The sequence below is a fragment of the Diadema setosum genome, chromosome 15 (genome assembly GCF_964275005.1).
Source record: "Diadema setosum chromosome 15, eeDiaSeto1, whole genome shotgun sequence".
NCBI lineage: Eukaryota > Metazoa > Echinodermata > Echinoidea > Diadematoida > Diadematidae > Diadema > Diadema setosum.
Window position 1 is genome coordinate 28,943,870 of NC_092699.1, and position 22,195 is coordinate 28,966,064.

General features: G+C 40.4%; 2 protein-coding genes across 2 annotated transcripts in view; both read left to right on the forward strand.

Annotated features, from left to right (window-relative positions):
* Positions 1-6,449, forward strand: part of LOC140238650 (hyaluronidase 1-like) — a 28,585-nt gene extending 22,136 nt beyond the window's left edge. The window contains exon 4 of the mRNA XM_072318550.1: positions 6,075-6,449. Within this exon, the coding sequence (XP_072174651.1) occupies positions 6,075-6,449 (375 nt within the window). The remainder of the gene's footprint in view (positions 1-6,074) is intronic.
* A 7,093-nt stretch (positions 6,450-13,542) lies between these two features.
* Positions 13,543-19,410, forward strand: LOC140238898 (hyaluronidase-1-like). Its single transcript, XM_072318798.1, has 3 exons — positions 13,543-14,046; positions 16,502-17,080; positions 18,041-19,410. The coding sequence occupies exons 1-3, from the start codon at positions 13,669-13,671 to the stop codon at positions 18,410-18,412; spliced, it is 1,329 nt and encodes a 442-aa protein (XP_072174899.1). The 5' UTR covers positions 13,543-13,668; the 3' UTR covers positions 18,413-19,410.
* Positions 19,411-22,195: the final 2,785 nt, after the last annotated feature.

A 22,195-nucleotide genomic window follows, 5' to 3' on the forward strand; every position in this document is an offset into this window, starting at 1 on the left:
GACAGGGCTTTCGAAAGGGCTATGGAAAGGGCTTTCGAAAGGGCGATGGAAAGGGCTATCGAAAAGGCTATCGAAAGGGCTTTCGAAAGTCGTTTAAACAGGGGAAAGTTGATAAACGCAGCCAAATCAACTTCGAAAGGCTTTTACAAACAGGTTTCTGATAACCTGTTTAGGAAACCTGTTTGGATCGTCACAAATTTGGGGCTTTCGAAAAGGCTTTCCCAAAGGGCTTTCAAAACAGCTTTGCGTTATCAACTCGTGAAAATTCCTTGAAAGCTGTTTGGATAACCTGTTTCTGTCGAGAAAGGAGAGTTGATAAACGCACCCTTTCGTAAAAGGCTTTGCTAAAGGGCTTTCAAAACAGCTTTGCGATTATCAACTCGTAAAAATTCCTTGAAAGCTGTTTGGATAACCTGTTTCTACCGAGAAAAGGAGTTGATAAACGCAGCCTATCTCTAATAGCCATTTCGTCTCAACCCACATGATCTTAAGCCCGTGTCACACCTTTCCGGGCAAGCGAGGAGGGTTTTCCAGCACGGAGGAGAATTTTCCACGTGCAGACAAGAATGTTCGCGAGTTTCGCACTTGTGTCTTACCTGCTAGACTCGTGTTACTTACATTCTACTTGCGTGTATTCCGTGTGACCTGCGTGAGAGCCTTGAAACCGATCCGTTTTCTGTTACGAGCGACGTACGGGTACTGAGAAGTAAGTACATTGAAGTTGCCTGCGATGTGCTGCCGGTAAAGGTGTCCTACTGGTGTTAACTTATGTTTGTACCTCCACGACTCACTCGGAACAAGTTTAGAGCATACTCAAGGCATTGTCATACTGTATCTGGGGAGGTTTTGCGGCTTGACTTGCGGGGAAACAACTTTGCTACCGGGAGCTCTCCGCAGTTGGTCCGCACCTGATGTTACCTAGCTAGTATCTCGAATGTAGTTGCCCGGAGGTGCCCACGCAAGTCCCATTTAACCGTAGCCAAATTTTGAGCATGACCCAAACTTTTTTCCGGGTGAGTCGCGGGGATGCCAGGAGAGGTCCACGCGCAACGCCAGTAGGAGGTTCGTAGCGGCAGCACCTCGCAGGCAACTTCCACGCAGGTACCTCGCAGTCCCCGTATGCGGCCAAGATAATGACATTCTGTGGGATTTCTACCATTCCTTCAGAGGAATTCCTTCACTGAGTTGTCAACACCCACGCGACTGGTACACAGGTCTCACAGTATACCCGTAAGAAGAATTTAAGTAGAACGCGTCCAGCAAGTAAGACACATGCACTGACTCGCCCAAATCTTTATGCGTCCTCAGAAATTGTCCGGTATCCTCGAAAATCCCCACACACTATAAGCCCGGGTGTAGCATGTCCGGAAAGGTGTGACAGGGCCTACACATGGTTGCGGGTAAAAAGACTTGCGTGGCAACTCCGGGCGACTACGAGTGAGATACGTGCTAGGTACTGTCATGCGCGGGTCATAAGCGGGGACCTCCGGGTAGTAAAAATAAGTTATTGTTCTTCACTAGTCGCACGCAAGGCTTACCCGGAAAGGTGTGACACGGCCTTAATAAGCCACTTCGGAGATAGCTCATGTGCACATATTTATGGAACAAAATAATGACCTTTCATTTTTCTCAGTTGGTTAGCACTTCACTCTATTCAAAGCGACATAATGCAGCAGCTTGCCCAATATAGCAATTTATGGAACTCGTATTCTAACAAAGAATGAACCTGTGTAGATGAAGGGACCAGAATGGTTCGTCAATCAACACTTTATGGGAAGCATGTATTTCATTGTGCTGTTTTGAATACATTAACAAACTTTCTCTTTTAACAATGCCAAATACCAGGCTTGCTGTCAGGTGGATGTACTGGCAGGCACCATTATGAGGATTTCTGAATTATCATAGCATTACAGATGCTTATCTCAGTGAAATAAAAAAAGCAACCTGTCTCTCGGTATATAATGACATTTTTCTGCTCATGCTCAAACTGGAACCCCGAACTGGCTTATTTTGTTTCGTCTACAACCACTTCGTCCAAGACCCCGTTTACAGTGCGAGGCTCGGCCGCGGCTCGGCCGCGGCCGTGCCCAGCCCCGCTTCAGTGTAAACGCACAAAAGGCCAAATGCGAGGCCAAAATTGGCCTCGCATTTGGCCTCGCTCTGGAGGTAGTCTCACGCACGCACGCCGAGCCCGGCCTTTTCTTGGTGTAAACGCAAACTGGGCCAAATGCGCGGCCAATTGCGCGGCCAATTTTAGTCTGGCTTCCAAACCCTCTGCCTGTATCTTTCGCTATTCAGGATATTAACCCCCTCAACGTCGAAAACTAGTATAGTTTAAGGTGGTTTTGTCCTGCAAAGGATTCTTTCCTTCGGCAAAGGCCTTTGCCCGAACGGCGACTTCGTCGCCACGGAATTCATTTGGCAAAGGGTCTGAAAACCAGACAATACCAAATTGCATTTGTTTACAAGCAGAGCGCCACTACGACAAAATATTGAAAGGTTTGAATCAAAAGCGCGGCCGAGCCCAGCAGTGTAAACGGACAAAATTGCGAGGCTCGGCCGCGGCCGAGCCGCGGCCGAGCCCGGCCCCGCACTGTAAACGGGGTCTAATGAACATTTAGTCCAATTGCCACTTAGCCTCATTAGGCCTGCTTATTTGCACTAGTTGGTCTTCTTTCAAATGAGTCATGTGGGTTATGCTCATTTCATCTAATACCCTCTTTTTAAAATGTGGAAATAAATCCAAAGAGACAAAATTAGACCATCGATGGTCATTAGACGAAACGGTATATAGCTAGTGACTGTATATATTGATAGTAGACCAAATTATTGCAACTGACTGACAAATTGCCCTACATCGACGTAAATAAGCACTGAATTGATCAGTGTTTTAGTAGTAGCCATGATAAAAAATCATGGGCGTACATACTCGAGCAGGATTCGAACCTACGACCTCCTGATCACCGGACAGGCGTCATCTCCACTAGACCACCGAGCTTTCGCCCGAAAGCAAGTGTTGGTTCTAATCCTTATAGCATGCAGCGGGTACTGCTTTGTTATTCAAATTCATGATTTTCTTCCGTCGAGATGTTTTCATTGCAACTGACTGACAAATTGCCCTACATCGACGTAAATAAGCACTGAATTGATCAGTGTTTTAGTAGTAGCCATGATAAAAAATCATGGGCGTACATACTCGAGCAGGATTCGAACCTACGACCTCCTGATCACCGGACAGGCGTCATCTCCACTAGACCACCGAGCTTTCGCCCGAAAGCAAGTGTTGGTTCTAATCCTTATAGCATGCAGCGGGTACTGCTTTGTTATTCAAATTCATGATTTTCTTCCGTCGAGATGTTTTCATTGCAACTGACTGACAAATTGCCCTACATCGACGTAAATAAGCACTGAATTGATCAGTGTTTTAGTAGTAGCCATGATAAAAAATCATGGGCGTACATACTCGAGCAGGATTCGAACCTACGACCTCCTGATCACCGGACAGGCGTCATCTCCACTAGACCACCGAGCTTTCGCCCGAAAGCAAGTGTTGGTTCTAATCCTTATAGCATGCAGCGGGTACTGCTTTGTTATTCAAATTCATGATTTTCTTCCGTCGAGATGTTTTCATTGCAACTGACTGACAAATTGCCCTACATCGACGTAAATAAGCACTGAATTGATCAGTGTTTTAGTAGTAGCCATGATAAAAAATCATGGGCGTACATACTCGAGCAGGATTCGAACCTACGACCTCCTGATCACCGGACAGGCGTCATCTCCACTAGACCACCGAGCTTTCGCCCGAAAGCAAGTGTTGGTTCTAATCCTTATAGCATGCAGCGGGTACTGCTTTGTTATTCAAATTCATGATTTTCTTCCGTCGAGATGTTTTCATTGCAACTGACTGACAAATTGCCCTACATCGACGTAAATAAGCACTGAATTGATCAGTGTTTTAGTAGTAGCCATGATAAAAAATCATGGGCGTACATACTCGAGCAGGATTCGAACCTACGACCTCCTGATCACCGGACAGGCGTCATCTCCACTAGACCACCGAGCTTTCGCCCGAAAGCAAGTGTTGGTTCTAATCCTTATAGCATGCAGCGGGTACTGCTTTGTTATTCAAATTCATGATTTTCTTCCGTCGAGATGTTTTCATTGCAACTGACTGACAAATTGCCCTACATCGACGTAAATAAGCACTGAATTGATCAGTGTTTTAGTAGTAGCTTATTTACGTCGATGTAGGGCAATTTGTCAGTCAGTTGCAATGAAAACATCTCGACGGAAGAAAATCATGAATTTGAATAACAAAGCAGTACCCGCTGCATGCTATAAGGATTAGAACCAACACTTGCTTTCGGGCGAAAGCTCGGTGGTCTAGTGGAGATGACGCCTGTCCGGTGATCAGGAGGTCGTAGGTTCGAATCCTGCTCGAGTATGTACGCCCATGATTTTTTATCATGGCTACTACTAAAACACTGATCAATTCAGTGCTTATTTACGTCGATGTAGGGCAATTTGTCAGTCAGTTGCAATGAAAACATCTCGACGGAAGAAAATCATGAATTTGAATAACAAAGCAGTACCCGCTGCATGCTATAAGGATTAGAACCAACACTTGCTTTCGGGCGAAAGCTCGGTGGTCTAGTGGAGATGACGCCTGTCCGGTGATCAGGAGGTCGTAGGTTCGAATCCTGCTCGAGTATGTACGCCCATGATTTTTTATCATGGCTACTACTAAAACACTGATCAATTCAGTGCTTATTTACGTCGATGTAGGGCAATTTGTCAGTCAGTTGCAATGAAAACATCTCGACGGAAGAAAATCATGAATTTGAATAACAAAGCAGTACCCGCTGCATGCTATAAGGATTAGAACCAACACTTGCTTTCGGGCGAAAGCTCGGTGGTCTAGTGGAGATGACGCCTGTCCGGTGATCAGGAGGTCGTAGGTTCGAATCCTGCTCGAGTATGTACGCCCATGATTTTTTATCATGGCTACTACTAAAACACTGATCAATTCAGTGCTTATTTACGTCGATGTAGGGCAATTTGTCAGTCAGTTGCAATGAAAACATCTCGACGGAAGAAAATCATGAATTTGAATAACAAAGCAGTACCCGCTGCATGCTATAAGGATTAGAACCAACACTTGCTTTCGGGCGAAAGCTCGGTGGTCTAGTGGAGATGACGCCTGTCCGGTGATCAGGAGGTCGTAGGTTCGAATCCTGCTCGAGTATGTACGCCCATGATTTTTTATCATGGCTACTACTAAAACACTGATCAATTCAGTGCTTATTTACGTCGATGTAGGGCAATTTGTCAGTCAGTTGCAATGAAAACATCTCGACGGAAGAAAATCATGAATTTGAATAACAAAGCAGTACCCGCTGCATGCTATAAGGATTAGAACCAACACTTGCTTTCGGGCGAAAGCTCGGTGGTCTAGTGGAGATGACGCCTGTCCGGTGATCAGGAGGTCGTAGGTTCGAATCCTGCTCGAGTATGTACGCCCATGATTTTTTATCATGGCTACTACTAAAACACTGATCAATTCAGTGCTTATTTACGTCGATGTAGGGCAATTTGTCAGTCAGTTGCAATGAAAACATCTCGACGGAAGAAAATCATGAATTTGAATAACAAAGCAGTACCCGCTGCATGCTATATAAGGATTAGAACCAACACTTGCTTTCGGGCGAAAGCTCGGTGGTCTAGTGGAGATGACGCCTGTCCGGTGATCAGGAGGTCGTAGGTTCGAATCCTGCTCGAGTATGTACGCCCATGATTTTTTTTATCATGGCTACTACTAAAACACTGATCAATTCAGTGCTTATTTACGTCGATGTAGGGCAATTTGTCAGTCAGTTGCAATGAAAACATCTCGACGGAAGAAAATCATGAATTTGAATAGACCAAATTAGTTTAACCATGCTGGTGTTAGACGATCTTGGAAGTAGACCATCTGATATCAGACCAAGTTAGTGGCGATAAGCCATTCTGTGTACCTGCTCCCATACTCTGCTCTTGTATTCATTCATTTTTCCCCATTTTGTTTTTTACAGGAGGACCTAAATGCGACCATTTTGACTTCAGCCGAGTTTGGAACCCACGGTGTCGTGTTCTGGGGTAGTGTCCAGGATGACGGTAATCGCCAAACGTGCCTCGAGTTGCGTGATTACATCGAGACAGCTCTCGGCCCGACGCTGCTGATGGCGAGCGATGGGGCTGAGGCGTGCAGTAGCCGAGTTTGCTCCGGGCATGGCCGATGCGTCGGCAAAATTCTGTCGTGCACGGGAACTTCTCGTCTAAACAGAAAACAGCCAGAGTTAAATCCTGGACAGAAGAATTGGTCACATTCCAGAGGACATGAAGAAACTTTTTGTTTCTGTAGATGTTTTCATGGATGGCAAGGGGACGATTGTAGCCGTCCAGAATAATGTATAGTCCAATGGCTGTTAAAAGCGAACTTATTGTGCATTTTGGATGGGTAGTGAGGCACAGTCAATTAAGCTCTATATTCTATCAGAACTTCAACAATACAATAAAAAAAGAATAAAATAAAATAGAACAAAAACGAGAAAAAGCAAGAGATAATAAACAGCAAAGTTATCAACACAAACAAACCATGCATACTATAGACGTGATTCGTATTATAATCCCAAGGAATCATAGGTTATTAGCACACTAATACGTTCAACAAACTAACAAAGTTCAGCAAATTCGTAAGGTGAAGTAAACCTACATTTATCCTTATCTTTCATTTTGTCAAATTCAACACAAATATTAAAGGTGATTTTGACAGATGAAGCAATATGTTTCCAACCCTTGACCGTCTTTTTCACAGTTTTCGTTTTTGTGGGGTTTTTTTTCGTTTTTTTTTTGACATGAGGTCAACATCAAGATAGAGAGAAGGAATCCTCTAAAGCGTGGTTAATCTGTGTGTTTGTGTGTGTTTTATAATCTTTGCAATGATTTATTTACACAGGAGAAAAGTTTGTAACACGATGTTGTCATTTGCTGTAAAAGTGGAAATTTTCGCGGTGTTGAGATTTTCGCGTATTTCACGCAACGCGAAACTAGCGCGAAAATAAAAGCACTCGAATATTTTTGCTTGCAAGAATGTTCCAGTATGATGTCTTGATTCCGCAGAATTAAAAACACGCGAAACTCTTCTTACCCCTACGAGCGCGAAAACTTAGTCGCGCGAAAATATCCACTTTTACAGAGTAGTTCAAAGTATTGCAACAATAAAAATATGCTCTCACAGCTGCAATATATTAATACTATAGGAAGAAATCGACCCTGGCTTTTCAAGTTTGAAATGCTCCAATGAATATCATGAAATATTCAAAATATGGTTAATTATAATATATAACTGACTGTAAAAAATTCAACATTTTGACTGTCAATGACAAAACCAAGAATTGCATGAAGATGTGGGTAAATATATTACATATTCAGGTTGAATTCCATTCTATTCAAATTTGGAAAGTAATTATTTTGGAGGCCTAATTATTATTGTTTACCGAAATGTGGTTGATTCATGATGCCGACAGCAACGAAATATGAGCGATAATGTGTTTCAACAACACGGCACGTATATTACACCACGGTTAGGTGATTACACCGAAAACATATTATATTTTGCTATATAGTTGTATGGTGGAAGAAGACACTAAAAATTTGATTTCTATTCGTCATTGCACTTTTTTTTTAGAAGTAAGGGTGGTGAAGTTGGAAGACTGTAATGGAAAACGGTCCAGACGAAATCGGGTGAAAATAACTACATGTATGCATTTCATGTATTCCAAAATGATAACGGATATAAGGATAATGATACTTATACAGCGCATGTTAATGTGCACTCCCGTTTCAACGAACACGGTTATAACGAAATGTCGTTACAAGGAAGCAAACCTTCAGGTCCCAAAATTATCATTATTATAAGTCTATGGAGCAAAATTCGCTTTTTCTTGATAACGTATCTTGGGAATAGCGAACCTTTGGAATAACGCGCCTTCGTAATAACGAAGCTTTTATTGGAATAACGAACAACTGTAACCGAATGCAAAAACCACCACTTCCATACACGTGTTTTCAAACTAAGCATGAAAGTACACGACTTTATCCTCCTTCTTGAATGGAAAATCTTAACGAAATTAATGAGTTATAGCCTCCCATTTGACAGAGCTTTCCAGGGAATCATCTGGAATATTCTATAAACAACATACAATATACGCAAGGTTTGCGTGTTTTTATTATATCCTGTATAATTATTTGTTTATCTATAACGAATTTTTGATGTAACGAAAGAAAACGGCTGGGCCCGAGGACTTTACTATAACGGGAGTGCACTGCCAGTGTAGTCTGGAGACTTATTTAATGGTCACATAATTGCATCATAGTATATTTTTCTGTCATCTCTTGCATGTAAAGTGCAGCTTTGAGTGACTTGTTATACCGCCTGCGATATTCAAGTAAAAATTTTCATTTCTATGAACATTTCATTGAAATAAGGATATAGACCAGCGAAATAATAGTACTCTGAGAAGTTTAGAAATTGCCTGAAAAAAGGGAACTTCAGAGAAGAAAGAAGATAGTATGTCAATGTTTAGTAGTGTGGCATACGAGGAAAAAACCTCTAACTTTATACCTTTGAATTTGTATTGCTATGATTTTACAGTATTATATAAATCAATAATTGTGAGTTGTGGTATAACAATTGTGATTTGTGGTAATATAATAAAAGTTGACTCGGTGAGCAAAAGTAAATGTCCAATTCGAGTGATATATTGATTGCGAGAAGAATTTTTTTTTTTTCAATTTCAATTTCAATTTCAATTTTATTTTTATACTTCTCAATGAAGGAATGTACATCAAATATAATAAAAACATAGTGAATCATAATATCCGGCTTTTGGATGTACAGTAAATTAAAGTAAGAATATAAAACATATAGTGGTCAATCATCGTACGTTTGGTTCCATGTATAACGCTAAAGAAATATGACAGAACCTACTCAAAAGCGAGCTTGTTAAGCGTAGGTCCCAAATTCTGAACAGAGTATAAAGATGAGGAGCACGGATGCAACGTAGGACCACCAAAATAACGTAGAACAGGAATTGCTCTAATTTCGAGCACATTTGGTAGGATGATGGGAGCTTTAGATTTGCGGCGCGGACGTTTGAGACGACAAGTGCGTTGGACGTTCTCCTCTCTTCCTGCGACCTGTTGAAAAGTAGCTTTAGATTAGAGACGCAACCTGTACTAAATAAAATGGCGCCCCCATAAATGTCATGATCGGTGCATCAAGTAATTCTCTGCGTCGTGAATTGAGCGGACGTAAAAATAGCCAAGAACGCAAAGGGGAGGTGCTAGAGAAGGAGAGACAACTACTGCTCTCCTTTGAAGTCACGCACGGCACCGCCGAGAAGTTATGCGTTCAAGTACAGGTGTTACCCATGTGCTCTGACAAAAGAGAGCATCAATAATCGAGACTAGGGCTCTCACATCTAGAAATACTTGCCCCTACTGGAATTCGCTCTCTCTTTCAATGTGATAGCAACAATGAATTTGTGTACCTTGAATTTGAGCAGCGAATCAAAATGCAGTGTAAATCTGACAATTTTGACAGCAAATAGTTTAAAAGCACGCTGGAACACGCTTTAGCGGAGTGCTTTATTTGAAAGATCAAAATATACCAGATTAAATGATACAAAACTAACATGCGGAAATGTACGCATTATAGAAAAAATATTAGGTTTTTAAGAGGGGCTAATTTTCATTTCATTTCGATTTGCGCATTACGAAGAAACTAGAAATACATGTTTATTATATTGAACTCTTTCCTAAAATATTCTAAATCAATTCGAGTATTTCATTTAAAATTTTGGGTTGAAATAAAGCTTGTAATTCAACGAAAGGTGAAATGCGCTCTTCGTCTCCGAACTTCGTTTTGCAACTAGAGCGGTGCCGAGCATGACTTCAAAGCGTAGTGGAATGCTAGACATCCCATTGTAACGCCTTGAACCCAAACATGTGTTTGCATGAATTACGAAGAGTTGCCACTCCATCTCTGTAACACCTCCCTGCTCAGACGACGCAAGCTATAAATAGATCGATTTTGATAGGCGATTTTGCGCATGCTCAGAATCGAAATTTTCCCCTCCAAGCATTGCTTTTAACATTCCTTCCCGCCATTTTTCAGCGTAGTTTGAATATTTTGCAAACTTATAAAATTCGTTTATTGTACTAGTACGTTGCAATGCAATCAACGCATTCAACTTCTGTAAATGAGTTATGTTTCCATTTTTGGAAATGGAAAAATAAACGAAAGACTGAGTGAGTGACGAGAGATAAGAAAGATAGAATGGATAGAAAGGTACATTAAAAAAAGATTGGTAAAGACGATGATAGAAATATCATGTCCATGATTGAAGCATGCAAATGGAAATTAAGGATGAGTAGGAAAATCATAATGCACATTATTTGCGATACGAGATCGAGGAAATCAGTACACCAATAAAACGCCACAAAAATATTGATATAATTCAGCAAAACAATGATTAGATCTTAATTTCCTCATTAACCATGACAGGCATCTTTTGGTCCTTGGAAATCTATGAATTAGTATGTAAAGATTAAATCCCGTTCAAATATGATTTAGTCTGATAAAAAAAAAGAGTAAAATCTGACTGAAATTGGATGAAAAATAAGGAAGTAATGACATTTTGAAGTTTTGCTAATTTCTGCAAAACAGTTCTTCTACAGTAGATATGAATATGCAAATGAGTGAGCCAACCATGTCATACCCTCACAATTTTCCATTGATCATGTACAAAGGAATGACGAAAATTCAATGTTTCTGTCATTGAAGTCTGAAACATGATGTTATCCCTGGTTGAATATTCAGAGTAGTGATCAGTTAGACATATACGAGGATTTGAGCCTCGGGGGCATTATTGCATTTAAATAAAAACCTGGAAATTTCAAAATTTTATGTACAGGGAATGACATGCTCACTTTGCCATTTGCATATTCATACCACTGTTCAAGAACTGTTTCCCCCAAAAATAGCGAAACTTCAAAATGTCCTTCCTTATTTTTCATCCGATTTCGATCAATACCAATGAGCTCGTAATGTTTTACTTTTTCTTAATAGACTAATTTATATTTGTACTGGATTTTCCCCTTTAAGCTAACACATCGATGAATACGAATGAACAAGTAAAACATGAACATATAAAGATTATGATTATTTCTGGTCATTAATATCTTAATATTTATTCTTTATTGAATTCTGCAACAAATTTGAATATATACCTTATGATCATTTCAGTGGGTTTACTATATCATCTGCACATTTATAAACATTATTCTCTATTATAAACACGCGTCATTTAGTCGATTCTTATATAGTTTTTGGTGTCGACTCTGTTGATTGTACAGCGCCATGCGATTACCTACAATTACTCAGGCGAGTGGCCCACATCCCTATACAAGCTTGTCTTTTACCTTGGTACCTCTTTCCATCAACGCAAATAATTACATGTAGTTCCATGATATATGCATTTGTTGTTGTTTTTGTAGTAATACATTGTAGGTTTTGTTTTCTTTGAATCTGTATCGACAACATGTGTTATTGGAAATGAAATTTGAATTGAATTGAGTTACTTTTGGGAAGCCTCCCTCCCCGCCTCCCTTCCCGTCCCTCTCACATCCCCCCCCCCCCCCCATGTTCGAAAATACACGCAGTGCCATTACACAGCCCGCCCTCTAGCGGCCTAATTATTGCAACCTCTATGATTTTGGTGCAGACTCCCGAACTTTAAAAAGTCCACATGATACGCTTTTCAAGCACTTATAAGAAGTCCTTTGAGGGTGATTTAAATGTAATAAATTTTGATAAATTTTGGCGAGCGAGCGGAGCGAACGAACTGAAAATTTGTTGTATATCAGCTTACAAAACATGGAATTCTTGTCATTTTTTGCTTATTAAATCTTACAATTTTATTCTAATCAAGAAATAGTGACGGCCTTAAACGATTTATATACCAACAACAGACCGAGGACTTTAAAAAATACTCTAAATTAATACGAGCGAGTGAGCCGAAATTTGCATATATTTCTGTGTAGGAAACATTGCACTTATCTCATAGTTCGTTGTACTTGTAAATCATACAATGCTGGCACACTGTTATATGGTGGTTTGCCCTGTATATAAAATAACAGATCATGCGACAATTGAATCAAAAAGCTTGCTAAAATTTACAAATCAGTGTGAGCATTTTCTGAACATGTTCGTATATGTATCGTATCATTCTTCTGTCGTATTTGGAGCTTTGGAAAGAAGTTTTCACTTTTTTGTTGTTGTTCAAGAGGACCCTGCTCGCTAGCGGGGGGGGGGGGGGGGTTCGTTCTCAACCCCCTGAAACCCCCTATAGTTACGGGCCTGCTGACCTTGCTACTACTAATAGTGATCTGTTGACAGTACGTGCTTGTATAGCACATAACACATAGTGATAATGTCCCTATGCGCTCAAAAAATGGAAATATTATACAAAAACATACCCACTGTGTACGGAGTTTCATGTTTGCTTATACACATATGCGTTTTCAAAGCAGACTTGAATCTATTTATGCACCGTATCAGTGATTTGTCTTAAATTCTGGGATACATTTTTCCATAAGGTAGGGGCATTAAAAGCAAATGTTCGTTCTCCGTAAAATGTGGTTCTTCTGTTCGAAATGATATTTCCTTTATGAACGAAGGTCTCTCTCTGGTGTGTAGATTTGAATAGGTAACTCTCTTAAATAATATGAAGCAAACATAAAAACATTCAAATGCTAGTACAAATATATTTGTACTATATAGCACTTGAATCTTAAACTGAATCCGACATTTTGACTGGAATCCAGTATAAGCTTCTTAAAACTGGCGATATTTGTTCATGTTTCTCATGATTTAGGATATTGTGTGCAGCAGAGTCTTTGATTTATTGTAATCTCTGTATATCTGTTTGACGGCAGTCCATAAAGCAAGCCATTACAAAAATCAAGGTGGCACATGACGAAAGCGTGCATGAACTATCATTTATTGTTCTGCGGTGTGTTTGTCAATAAACTCTAGATTTTTTTTTTCAATTTTGTAAAGTACAAATGAAGCAGAGCGACATTTTTGCGACACAAAATTTTCCATGAGCAATTTTTCATCCAAAAGTACACCTAAATTTCTGCAAGCTTGTGCTGCATGGATTGTAGTACACGTACCATCGAAATCAAGAGACTATGGATTCTGCTGCACGAAAACGCGAAGAGATAGTGGAGATATTCTACGACGAGGAAGTGCATAAAAACAAAACCAAATACAAAGACGGCAATCATTGTCCCTTGCAGCTCTGGGCACGAAAGATTACTTCCGCTTCACACGCAAGCATGATGGAGCTACTACTACAGTCAAAGTAATGTACATTGTTCTTGCTGGTTATAATAATAGCAAACCTTGGAAGAGAACGACCCAGGTCGGATTGCACGGCAGACCGTAACTTCTACATGTACTGAACCACTGAGAGGGCCTGATGGTTTAATTCTCTGTGCGCCTAAAATACTGCACTAGGCTGTAACGCAAGTGTAGATAGTGTGGAATATTTTGTCGATATGTTGGAGACCGTCAACTTATCGCGATATTTTATGCTTCCCCTTCTGTTATTTAGTGTAGCAGCGCGCGAAACTCTACAGTCACCTGACAAGTCCCTTGTGGTCAATCCTGACAACTTTCCCCGGGGCACTGCGCGTGGAGCTAGCTCTCGAGCCGTTGCTGGTGAATCAATCTTCAGGGCGTTTTGGAACGTGCCCAATGTCTGCGGGGAGAAGTATGGCGTTGAACTCCCTTTGAGGAAGTATGGGATCGAATACAACAGCAACGGACAGCGACAAATCGGAGATGTAATAAACGTGTTTGGTCAAACTCGGATCGGGCTCTATCCGTTCATCGATCCCGATACCCTGAAGTTTATAAATGGCGGTCTACCACAGGTAAGTCAAAATTAGTGAGACATCAAGAAAATATTTTAAAGAAGGTTTATCTCCGAAAGATATGGCCTGAAAGGGGAATTCTAGGTTAAAATTAGTCTGAAAAGAAAGAGTTCATTTTTACAAGCCCAACATTGAGAATTTGATCATAATCGGATATCTAAAGAATTAGGGAAGTTGTATGAAATGTGAAGTTCCCTAAACTTCAGTTGTAAAACGGTTCTTCGACATGTATATATGCAAATAGGTGAATTAATGATGTCATCACCTCACAACTTATACTCGCAACAGAGCACTAATCACACGCACACACACACACACACACACACAATTGCTATATAACCGATGTATGTATATGTATATATATATATATATATATATATATATATAATATATTGTGTGTGTGATGATGCTGATACTCGTACCGTACGCCTCTGTCATAATCATATATAATTATATATATATATATATATTATATATATCGCTCTTGCGCTTTTCCGAAAAGGAGGAACAGTGGAATAATGATGTCAAAGCTACGCACCGATTTCTCCTTCCTTTTATCTCATATATATATATATATATATGCCTATATAATCACATAAGAGAGAGAGAGAGTCCCCATGTACAAATTAAACGGATGATCCAAAGTCCACATAAAAAGAAAAAGATTTGCAGACTTTGCGTTGTATCACTATATGGACCTATCAAGTAATACCTAAAGACTCCAGGAAGGTCCCAAATCACTTTATAATATATAAATTATTTCTTCGTATTTCTTAGGTCCAAACTAGCGGAATGAAATAATTAATTCACAGATGTGGGATCTGCAATATGAGTCAGTATACTAAATGCAGAAGTGATATCTCGGGGGGGGGGGGGGGTTAGCTTAGGTTTGAACCAGATGCCAGCACTAACACTCGGGCCACATCATGAGGTTATTTGTATAGAGATCCAGTTTCCATGGCTATGAATAGCTTACGACATCACATTTTGCATGGTACTCTGTGTAAGCGCTGTAGAAGCCATAGAAATGCAAATCGTTGAAGTATGTGTGTGAAATAACTGATAGGTCTCTGCTTTGAATGGCTCCAAGCTAGCCAAGGCCACTGCAGGGATAATGGAAACGATAGTGGACTATGATGGCGCTATAACATACGTGTTATAGTTCCATGAGTGGACAAACAGCAAAGTCTTCTCTATTATTCAACCCTTTGACATGGTTGAGGACGAGTCCCGAGTATAGGGCCTACTCGGGCAAGTGTGTATGGGAATTAAATGCGTGTTATAACAAAATCAGCCCGTCAGTAGCCCATTGAGGACGGGTGGGAGAAACACAAAATTATTATGATGGCACAAAAATCAAAAGATAACATATCGCATTGTAAAACGACATTGCAAGCTATGATAATAATCAATAGGTGATTGCGATCTGATCATGAGTGATTGGCACGTCTCTGCCTGGTGGGTTACCTTATAATAGTTCGGAGGAAAACAAAAGGAAAAATTAGTAAAGATTGGACTTCGTGCGGAAACTGTTTGTTTAAAGGGGTATTAACAAAATGAAACAATACCAACAATATCGTGAGAAGTAAACACTCAGTCAGCCGTGAAACTCACAGGTCAGACGGAAATACATTTCCTGCAACGGCCCATGCAGTCCCAGTGGAGGTCACGTGCTATTAGACGACAGATTGATGTCACTGTATACAGTCTTTTGTTTTAGCTCATGTAGGTTAGAACCATCCAGGTACATGGATAATGGCTATGACATCACAATAACACAGATTCATAATATTATGAATGTGTTACTCTTTAGATTTCAGTCGTTGGATAGTGCGACGCGCTCTACATTCGTCAAGCATTGTGGTTAATTACCCACTGAAATAACGACAACACTTTAGTTACGTTCAGACAGTGATCCTTAACTTTGAGGATAAGCTTAGAGGTAATGGGCGCCAAGTGTCGCGTAGTCTCTTTAGTCACCGAAATGACAATTTCGTCAGCGAATTCGTCAACGGAATGACATACATATGTACTTAACGACGAGATATTCCTCGAAGTTAAGGATCACCGTCTGAGCGTTTTTAACTCGGATGAACAGATTCTTGGGATTGTTCCATGTAGTACGTATCGGTCCTGCTCCATTAAGATACCAATGGGGCTGAAGTTGAGGATGACATACTGATTACTTATGATAGACAAATAGCCTAAGATTTTTTTTGTTTTTGTTTTTGTTTGTTGTGCTGCACAATAATGCCGGCCTGTGTAGACAGAGTGTTAACTGAATACTGTTTCCCCCCTCAAAAATATTCATTAATGGTATAAAACAATAATGATAATATGGGCAATGTCAATCATTCAGATTCGCAACTCATGCAGAGAACTATACAATCTTCTTTATACCACATCTTACCACAAAGTTCTTATTCTCCTCTTGTCCTTTCCTCTCTCGTATCAGCTCGCTAATATCACGGCCCATCTCGAGAAGGCAGCGGTCGATCTTCTCACCGCCATACCGGATCCCGACTTCCATGGTATCGGAGTGATAGACTGGGAAGCGTGGCTGCCACACAAGATTTTAGAACCTAACAGTATTTACCGCGAATTTTCAATCGCCCACGTCCGCAGTCTCCATCCAGACTGGGATGATGTGACCATCACCAGCGTCGCGACTCTGGAGTGGATGCAGGGAGCCAGACTCTTCTTGGAGAGCACTGTTAAATTGGCAATGCAGCTCCGCCCTAAAGCCATGTGGGGTTTCTATCACTACCCTTACTGCAATATCGATAAGATGAACAGTAGTACCTGCGATGAGTGGCTAGTCGAATTCAACAATAAAATGCTATGGATGTTTAACGAGACTACAGCCATGTACCCAAGTATCTACCTCAGACCGTCTAAGTCTTATGGCCCAGAGAGCGTTATCGCCAGACTTAAGGAGGCTTTCCGATTGAGAGGGCGCTCTAGTGATCCAAAGGGTGTGGTTCTGAGCTACACGAGGTTCAATTACAGCCATACCGGCTATTACTTCACTTTGGTGAGTTAAAATCATCATAAAACTTTTTCTCCTCCTCCCGTGCAAGTAGTTTGTTTGTTTGTTTGTTTGTTTTTTTAGATAACCTCGGAAAGATCTACTTACGTGACATATAAATGAATCCCCTCAGATTTAGCCTCCGGTACTGCTTGTCGTTGCCGTCATAAGATAAAACTGTTGATGAATGCACATGAAAGGAAACTAAGAAAAAGTAAATGCACACATTTTTAGGCCTTCAGTCGAAAAATGAATGCTTATACGTTGAGGGTATTAATGAAATGCTGAATATTCGGAGACAAAATAAATGAACGTAGAATACAAAATAGATCAGAGATGAAAGAAATCAAGAGGCACCAGATATATAGCCAGTGATCACATAAGGAATTCTATAGTACCATCACTGCTCTGCATGGGGGAGGGGCAGAAAAAGGGAGCAAAAACAAGTTTAAAAACAGAAATGTTGGTGAAAATGCATCTTGTGAAATGGTAGGGCCTACATAATGCAGTGTATAATTGAACACAATGCCTCATAAAGTGGAAAAGAAAAATCTAACAGAACAGCCCATCCAAGCAAATAGGTAATGGCTAAAGAAAAAAACAAACAAACAATGATTGAACAGCAAGATTATTCCAGCTCTGTGAGATATTTTGCAGTTGAAGAGCAATGTGTTTATCTCAGGCAGATTGCCAAACATATCATGTATTTATACCCGCGAATAATCTAAATGGGAGAGAAAACGCGAGCAACAGAACTATTCATCGACTCATAAACGTACAGACTGGTCGTTCTTAATAATTATGATCACAATAATTATTAAGGAAAAGACGGGGAACTATTTCCTGGCTGAAATCAGAATCAATTAATATCCTTCCTGAATCCACAAGCCATGATTTGTGTATGCCTGCTTGACGTGATTATTTGCCCTATTTATTTTCCTCCGTTTGTCTTCCATGTATATACAGGAGGACCTCAATGCGACCATATTGACTTCAGCCGAGTTTGGAACCAATGGTGTTGTGTTCTGGGGTGATGCCTTCGATGAACAAAGTCGCCAAACGTGCCTCGAGTTGCGCGCTTACATCGAAAAAGCTCTCGGCCCGACGCTGCTGATGGCGAGAGATGGGGCGGAGGCGTGCAGCAGCAGAGTGTGTTCCGGGCATGGCCGATGCGTCGGTAAAATTCTGTCGTGCACGAGTACTTCTCGTCTGAACAGAAAACAGCCAGAGTTGATGCCTGGACTGAACAGCGGTTCACAGTCTGGAGAATTTGCAGAATTTTGTTCCTGCAGATGTTTTCATGGATGGCATGGAGAAGACTGCAGCCGTCCAGAATGATGTATAGTCCAAAGACTGTTGCTCAGGATCTATGGTACATTTTGGGATGTGTATTGAGGCAAACTGGAAAGATCTGACTTTTGATTAAAACAAAACCGATAAAATACAAAACGAAAAATCACAACAAGGAAAAACAAAGGAAAAAAAAAAACCACCAGAACGATCAATAAAAAATCCAAACTATAAGACCTGACTTGTGACGAATCAGATCTTGTCAGAGGTCATGCGCATTCCAATTGTTGTGGGGAAAATAGCGCTTTGAAAATTCGTGACGTTCAGTGAAGTGGGCATCTCATTGGCTGATATAAAGAGACTATAGGTGGCGACGTAGTGGCGTCTCCGCGACGTCTCTTGGAGACCATATAGACTGATTTCTGTGGAGCTAGTCGCGAGAGAATCAAACACTTTCGATTTTTTTTTTTCTGAGACGTTTTTCCATCTCCAGCTGGTCTTAGAGACGTCTTCTCAATTGAAAATTTATATGCGGCGAAGTTGCCATTATTTTGTTGGGAGACGTCTCGGATGATGCCGGGGAGTCGCCTTCTTTTGGTCTTTCAAGTTGCGGCAGTCGCGGCGAAGTCACCTCCAGTGAGATAGGCCCTTGAACCAGCAATCTTTGGACTTTCATTTTGCCAATATCGAAAATGCAAGATATCAACTGGGGTTTTCAACAGAATACAATGATGAACTAGTATTTAGTTAAAATCACTTGGAACGGTAACCGAAAAGTATACCCTAAGCTATTAGATTCTCCAGTGTAGGAGAAATCCAACCGTTGGTTATTGCATGTATAAGCAATATACTCTAAATGCACATGCTTCATTCATTTGAATTTCAAATGGATGTAACAGTCCGTATAACTTTACTCTCGCGTTTGTGCATGCGTGCGTGATGTATTGTGTGTAGGAATGTCTCTAGTTGCTAGTATGAGATACATTTGTAATCAATAATATAATGTGTGCATATTAGCGTGTATATGGTATGTGTGTGTGTGTGTGTGTGTGTGTGTGTGTGTGCGTTTGTGAAGACTCGAGTATATCACTTTATCATTCTTCATGAAATTGACGAGCCAAGCACTATCAACGAAAGAGGGATCTGCGGACTTGATGTACATCCGATAAATGACTTGAATTTGGAGTCTTACAGCCCATATACCTGTAACCTTTGCTTTGCTTTCTTCTTACGGTCTTGTAAGATCAGTAATAATTCAGCTTCTTGTCCTCTGAAGCGTACTTAGTAGTCGTTCCTAAGTTGGCCTACAGATTGTATTTACACTCTAGCTATGTTCTATATACGTCTTCTATATCGAACAAGAATAAACTTATTGATGTTGGAACCCCGGAATTTCGGGGAATATCTCTAGACTGTTGTACCAACTCACGTTATATTCATGTTCAATTACCCCAAACCCCCCAATACATTTATCTTGTATGATATATATGTTCACAAAAGTAGTTCAAGAGATGAAAACTACGTCTCTCACGGAGTTCTCACTATGAACTACTGTTGTGAATATATATATATATATATATATATATATATATATATATATATACATTTATTCACAAAATCTCACCTGGAAATCAATCATGTACAACTTGCAGAAAAGGGTTAAAGTTTTGTAACATTTAATGCATGTATTGACTCCTTACCATCATATGCAAATCTTAATAGATGGGGGAAAATGTTAACAAACAAATGCGTATTTTATCCTAATACAGCCGGCACTCTCCACCATATTTTGTCAAATTGCATTTTTGGAAAGGTATATGAATGGAGACACAACAACAAACATATTGCAATACATTTACCGTACGATCAGAGTCTCTTCCCACTGGACATGTCATATAATAATGCTGATCTATTCCACCCCATACGTAAATAAACGACCAGACATAGTAGTCTTGCTAGAAAGAGTAAAGTGAATCCTAATTGTTGAATTGACAGTATACATTTCGAACCTAACACTGAGGCCGCTCATGAAAGAAAAGTAGAGAAATACAAAGTACTGTTAAGTGAACTAAAACGCAAGGGCTGTAATGGGCTTTTTACACTTGTATTTCTTAACCCCGGACTTTCTCTGACCCAGGACTATCGTTAGTCCCGTACCATTTTTTTCAGCTTTTTACACTCGCCAATTAGTCCCGTACTATCTCTTGTCCGGGGCTAAGGAGAAAACTGACCTTTTTACACTCGTATTTCTTAGCCCCGGACTTTCCAAACCACATGAATATTCATAATTACGCTGTGTACTGTACACGTACACGCACGCACCGGCAGCACTTGATTACCTCGTTTCTGATTGGTCAGTGAGGGTCGGACTTCGTCTCCGTCGCTTAGCCCAGGATTATTTTTTCGTTCTGTTTACACTCACTTGCTTGGCACCGCAATTGCGGTGCTAGCACCGCAATTGCGGTGCTAACCCCTGCTATTTTGCAGGGCCAGATAGTACCGTACTATCGGTGGGGCTAGCCCACTTTGGCAAAAACGAGTGTAAACAGAAAGTGGGCTAAGGATAGTCCCGTACCAACGGTGGGGCTAAGGCCCCCCCCCCCCCCCTTAGCCCCACCGTTGGTCCGGGGCTAAGCAAAAATTTACAAGTGTAAAAAGCCCTTTAAGCCTTCCTTTCTTGCCATCGAGATCGGAGCAAGGGGGCAGATAACACTAGAAAACAAACAACTTCTGAAAGGCCTACTCAAAACATATAAATCCTAACAATCCAAACAAAGAATGAAAGACACTTAGTAATAATGTAGTGAATTATGTAGAATTATTACGAATACGAATACTATTATATATTCACTGTGTAAATATTGTATGTGTGTCATTACCTGCTATGTGTCTAGAATAGGACCATGGACCCGCATGGTATATATGTCAACACGTCTTTTGTTTTACTTATTAATAAAGACAATATGATAATGATGATAATAATAATAATAATAATAATAATAATAATAATAATAATAATAATAATGATAATAATAATAATAATAATAATAATAATAATAATAATAATAATAATGATGATAATAATAATAATGATAATAATGATAATAATGCAATAGTGCGATTATGCAATAATGCAATATAGGATATGTCGAGAAAGAGACGAGACAGTGCAACACATTGTATGTGGCTGTAGTAAACTGGCGCAAAAAGAATACAAAAGACGACATGACAAACTGGCACAAGTCGTTCACTGGGAGCTTTGCAGAAAGCATAAAATACCATGTGAGAGCAAAATGGTATATGCACGAACCACAGAAAGTTTCTGAAAATGACCAAGTTAAAATCCTGTCGGATTTCGACGTTCAAACTGACAATATCATCCAGCATATAGGCGTCCGGATATCATCGTCGTAGAAAGGGCTCGGCAGATGTTCCGATCGTCGATGTTGCGGTACCGGGAGACAGCAGAGTAGCCGAGAAGGAGAAGGAAAAGATAGAAAAGTACCAGGACCTTGCCAGAGAACTTCGCCGCCTGTGGAATATGAAAACGAAGGTGATCCCTATTGTCGTTGGAGCACTCGGAACAACGCCAAAGCAGCTGCGACTGCACTTGGACGATGTGGGTGTGCCCGATCGAGTGCAAACGCTCCAAAAAGCAGCATTGATGGGGACGGCGCGAATCATGAGAAAAGTACTAGAAGTCTAAGGTTCCAGGATGGAACTTGACATGATATTGATCTCCAAGAGATATCTTGTGAAGATAGAGACAATAATAATAATGATAATAATAACAATGATAATAATAATAATAATAATAATAATAATAATAAT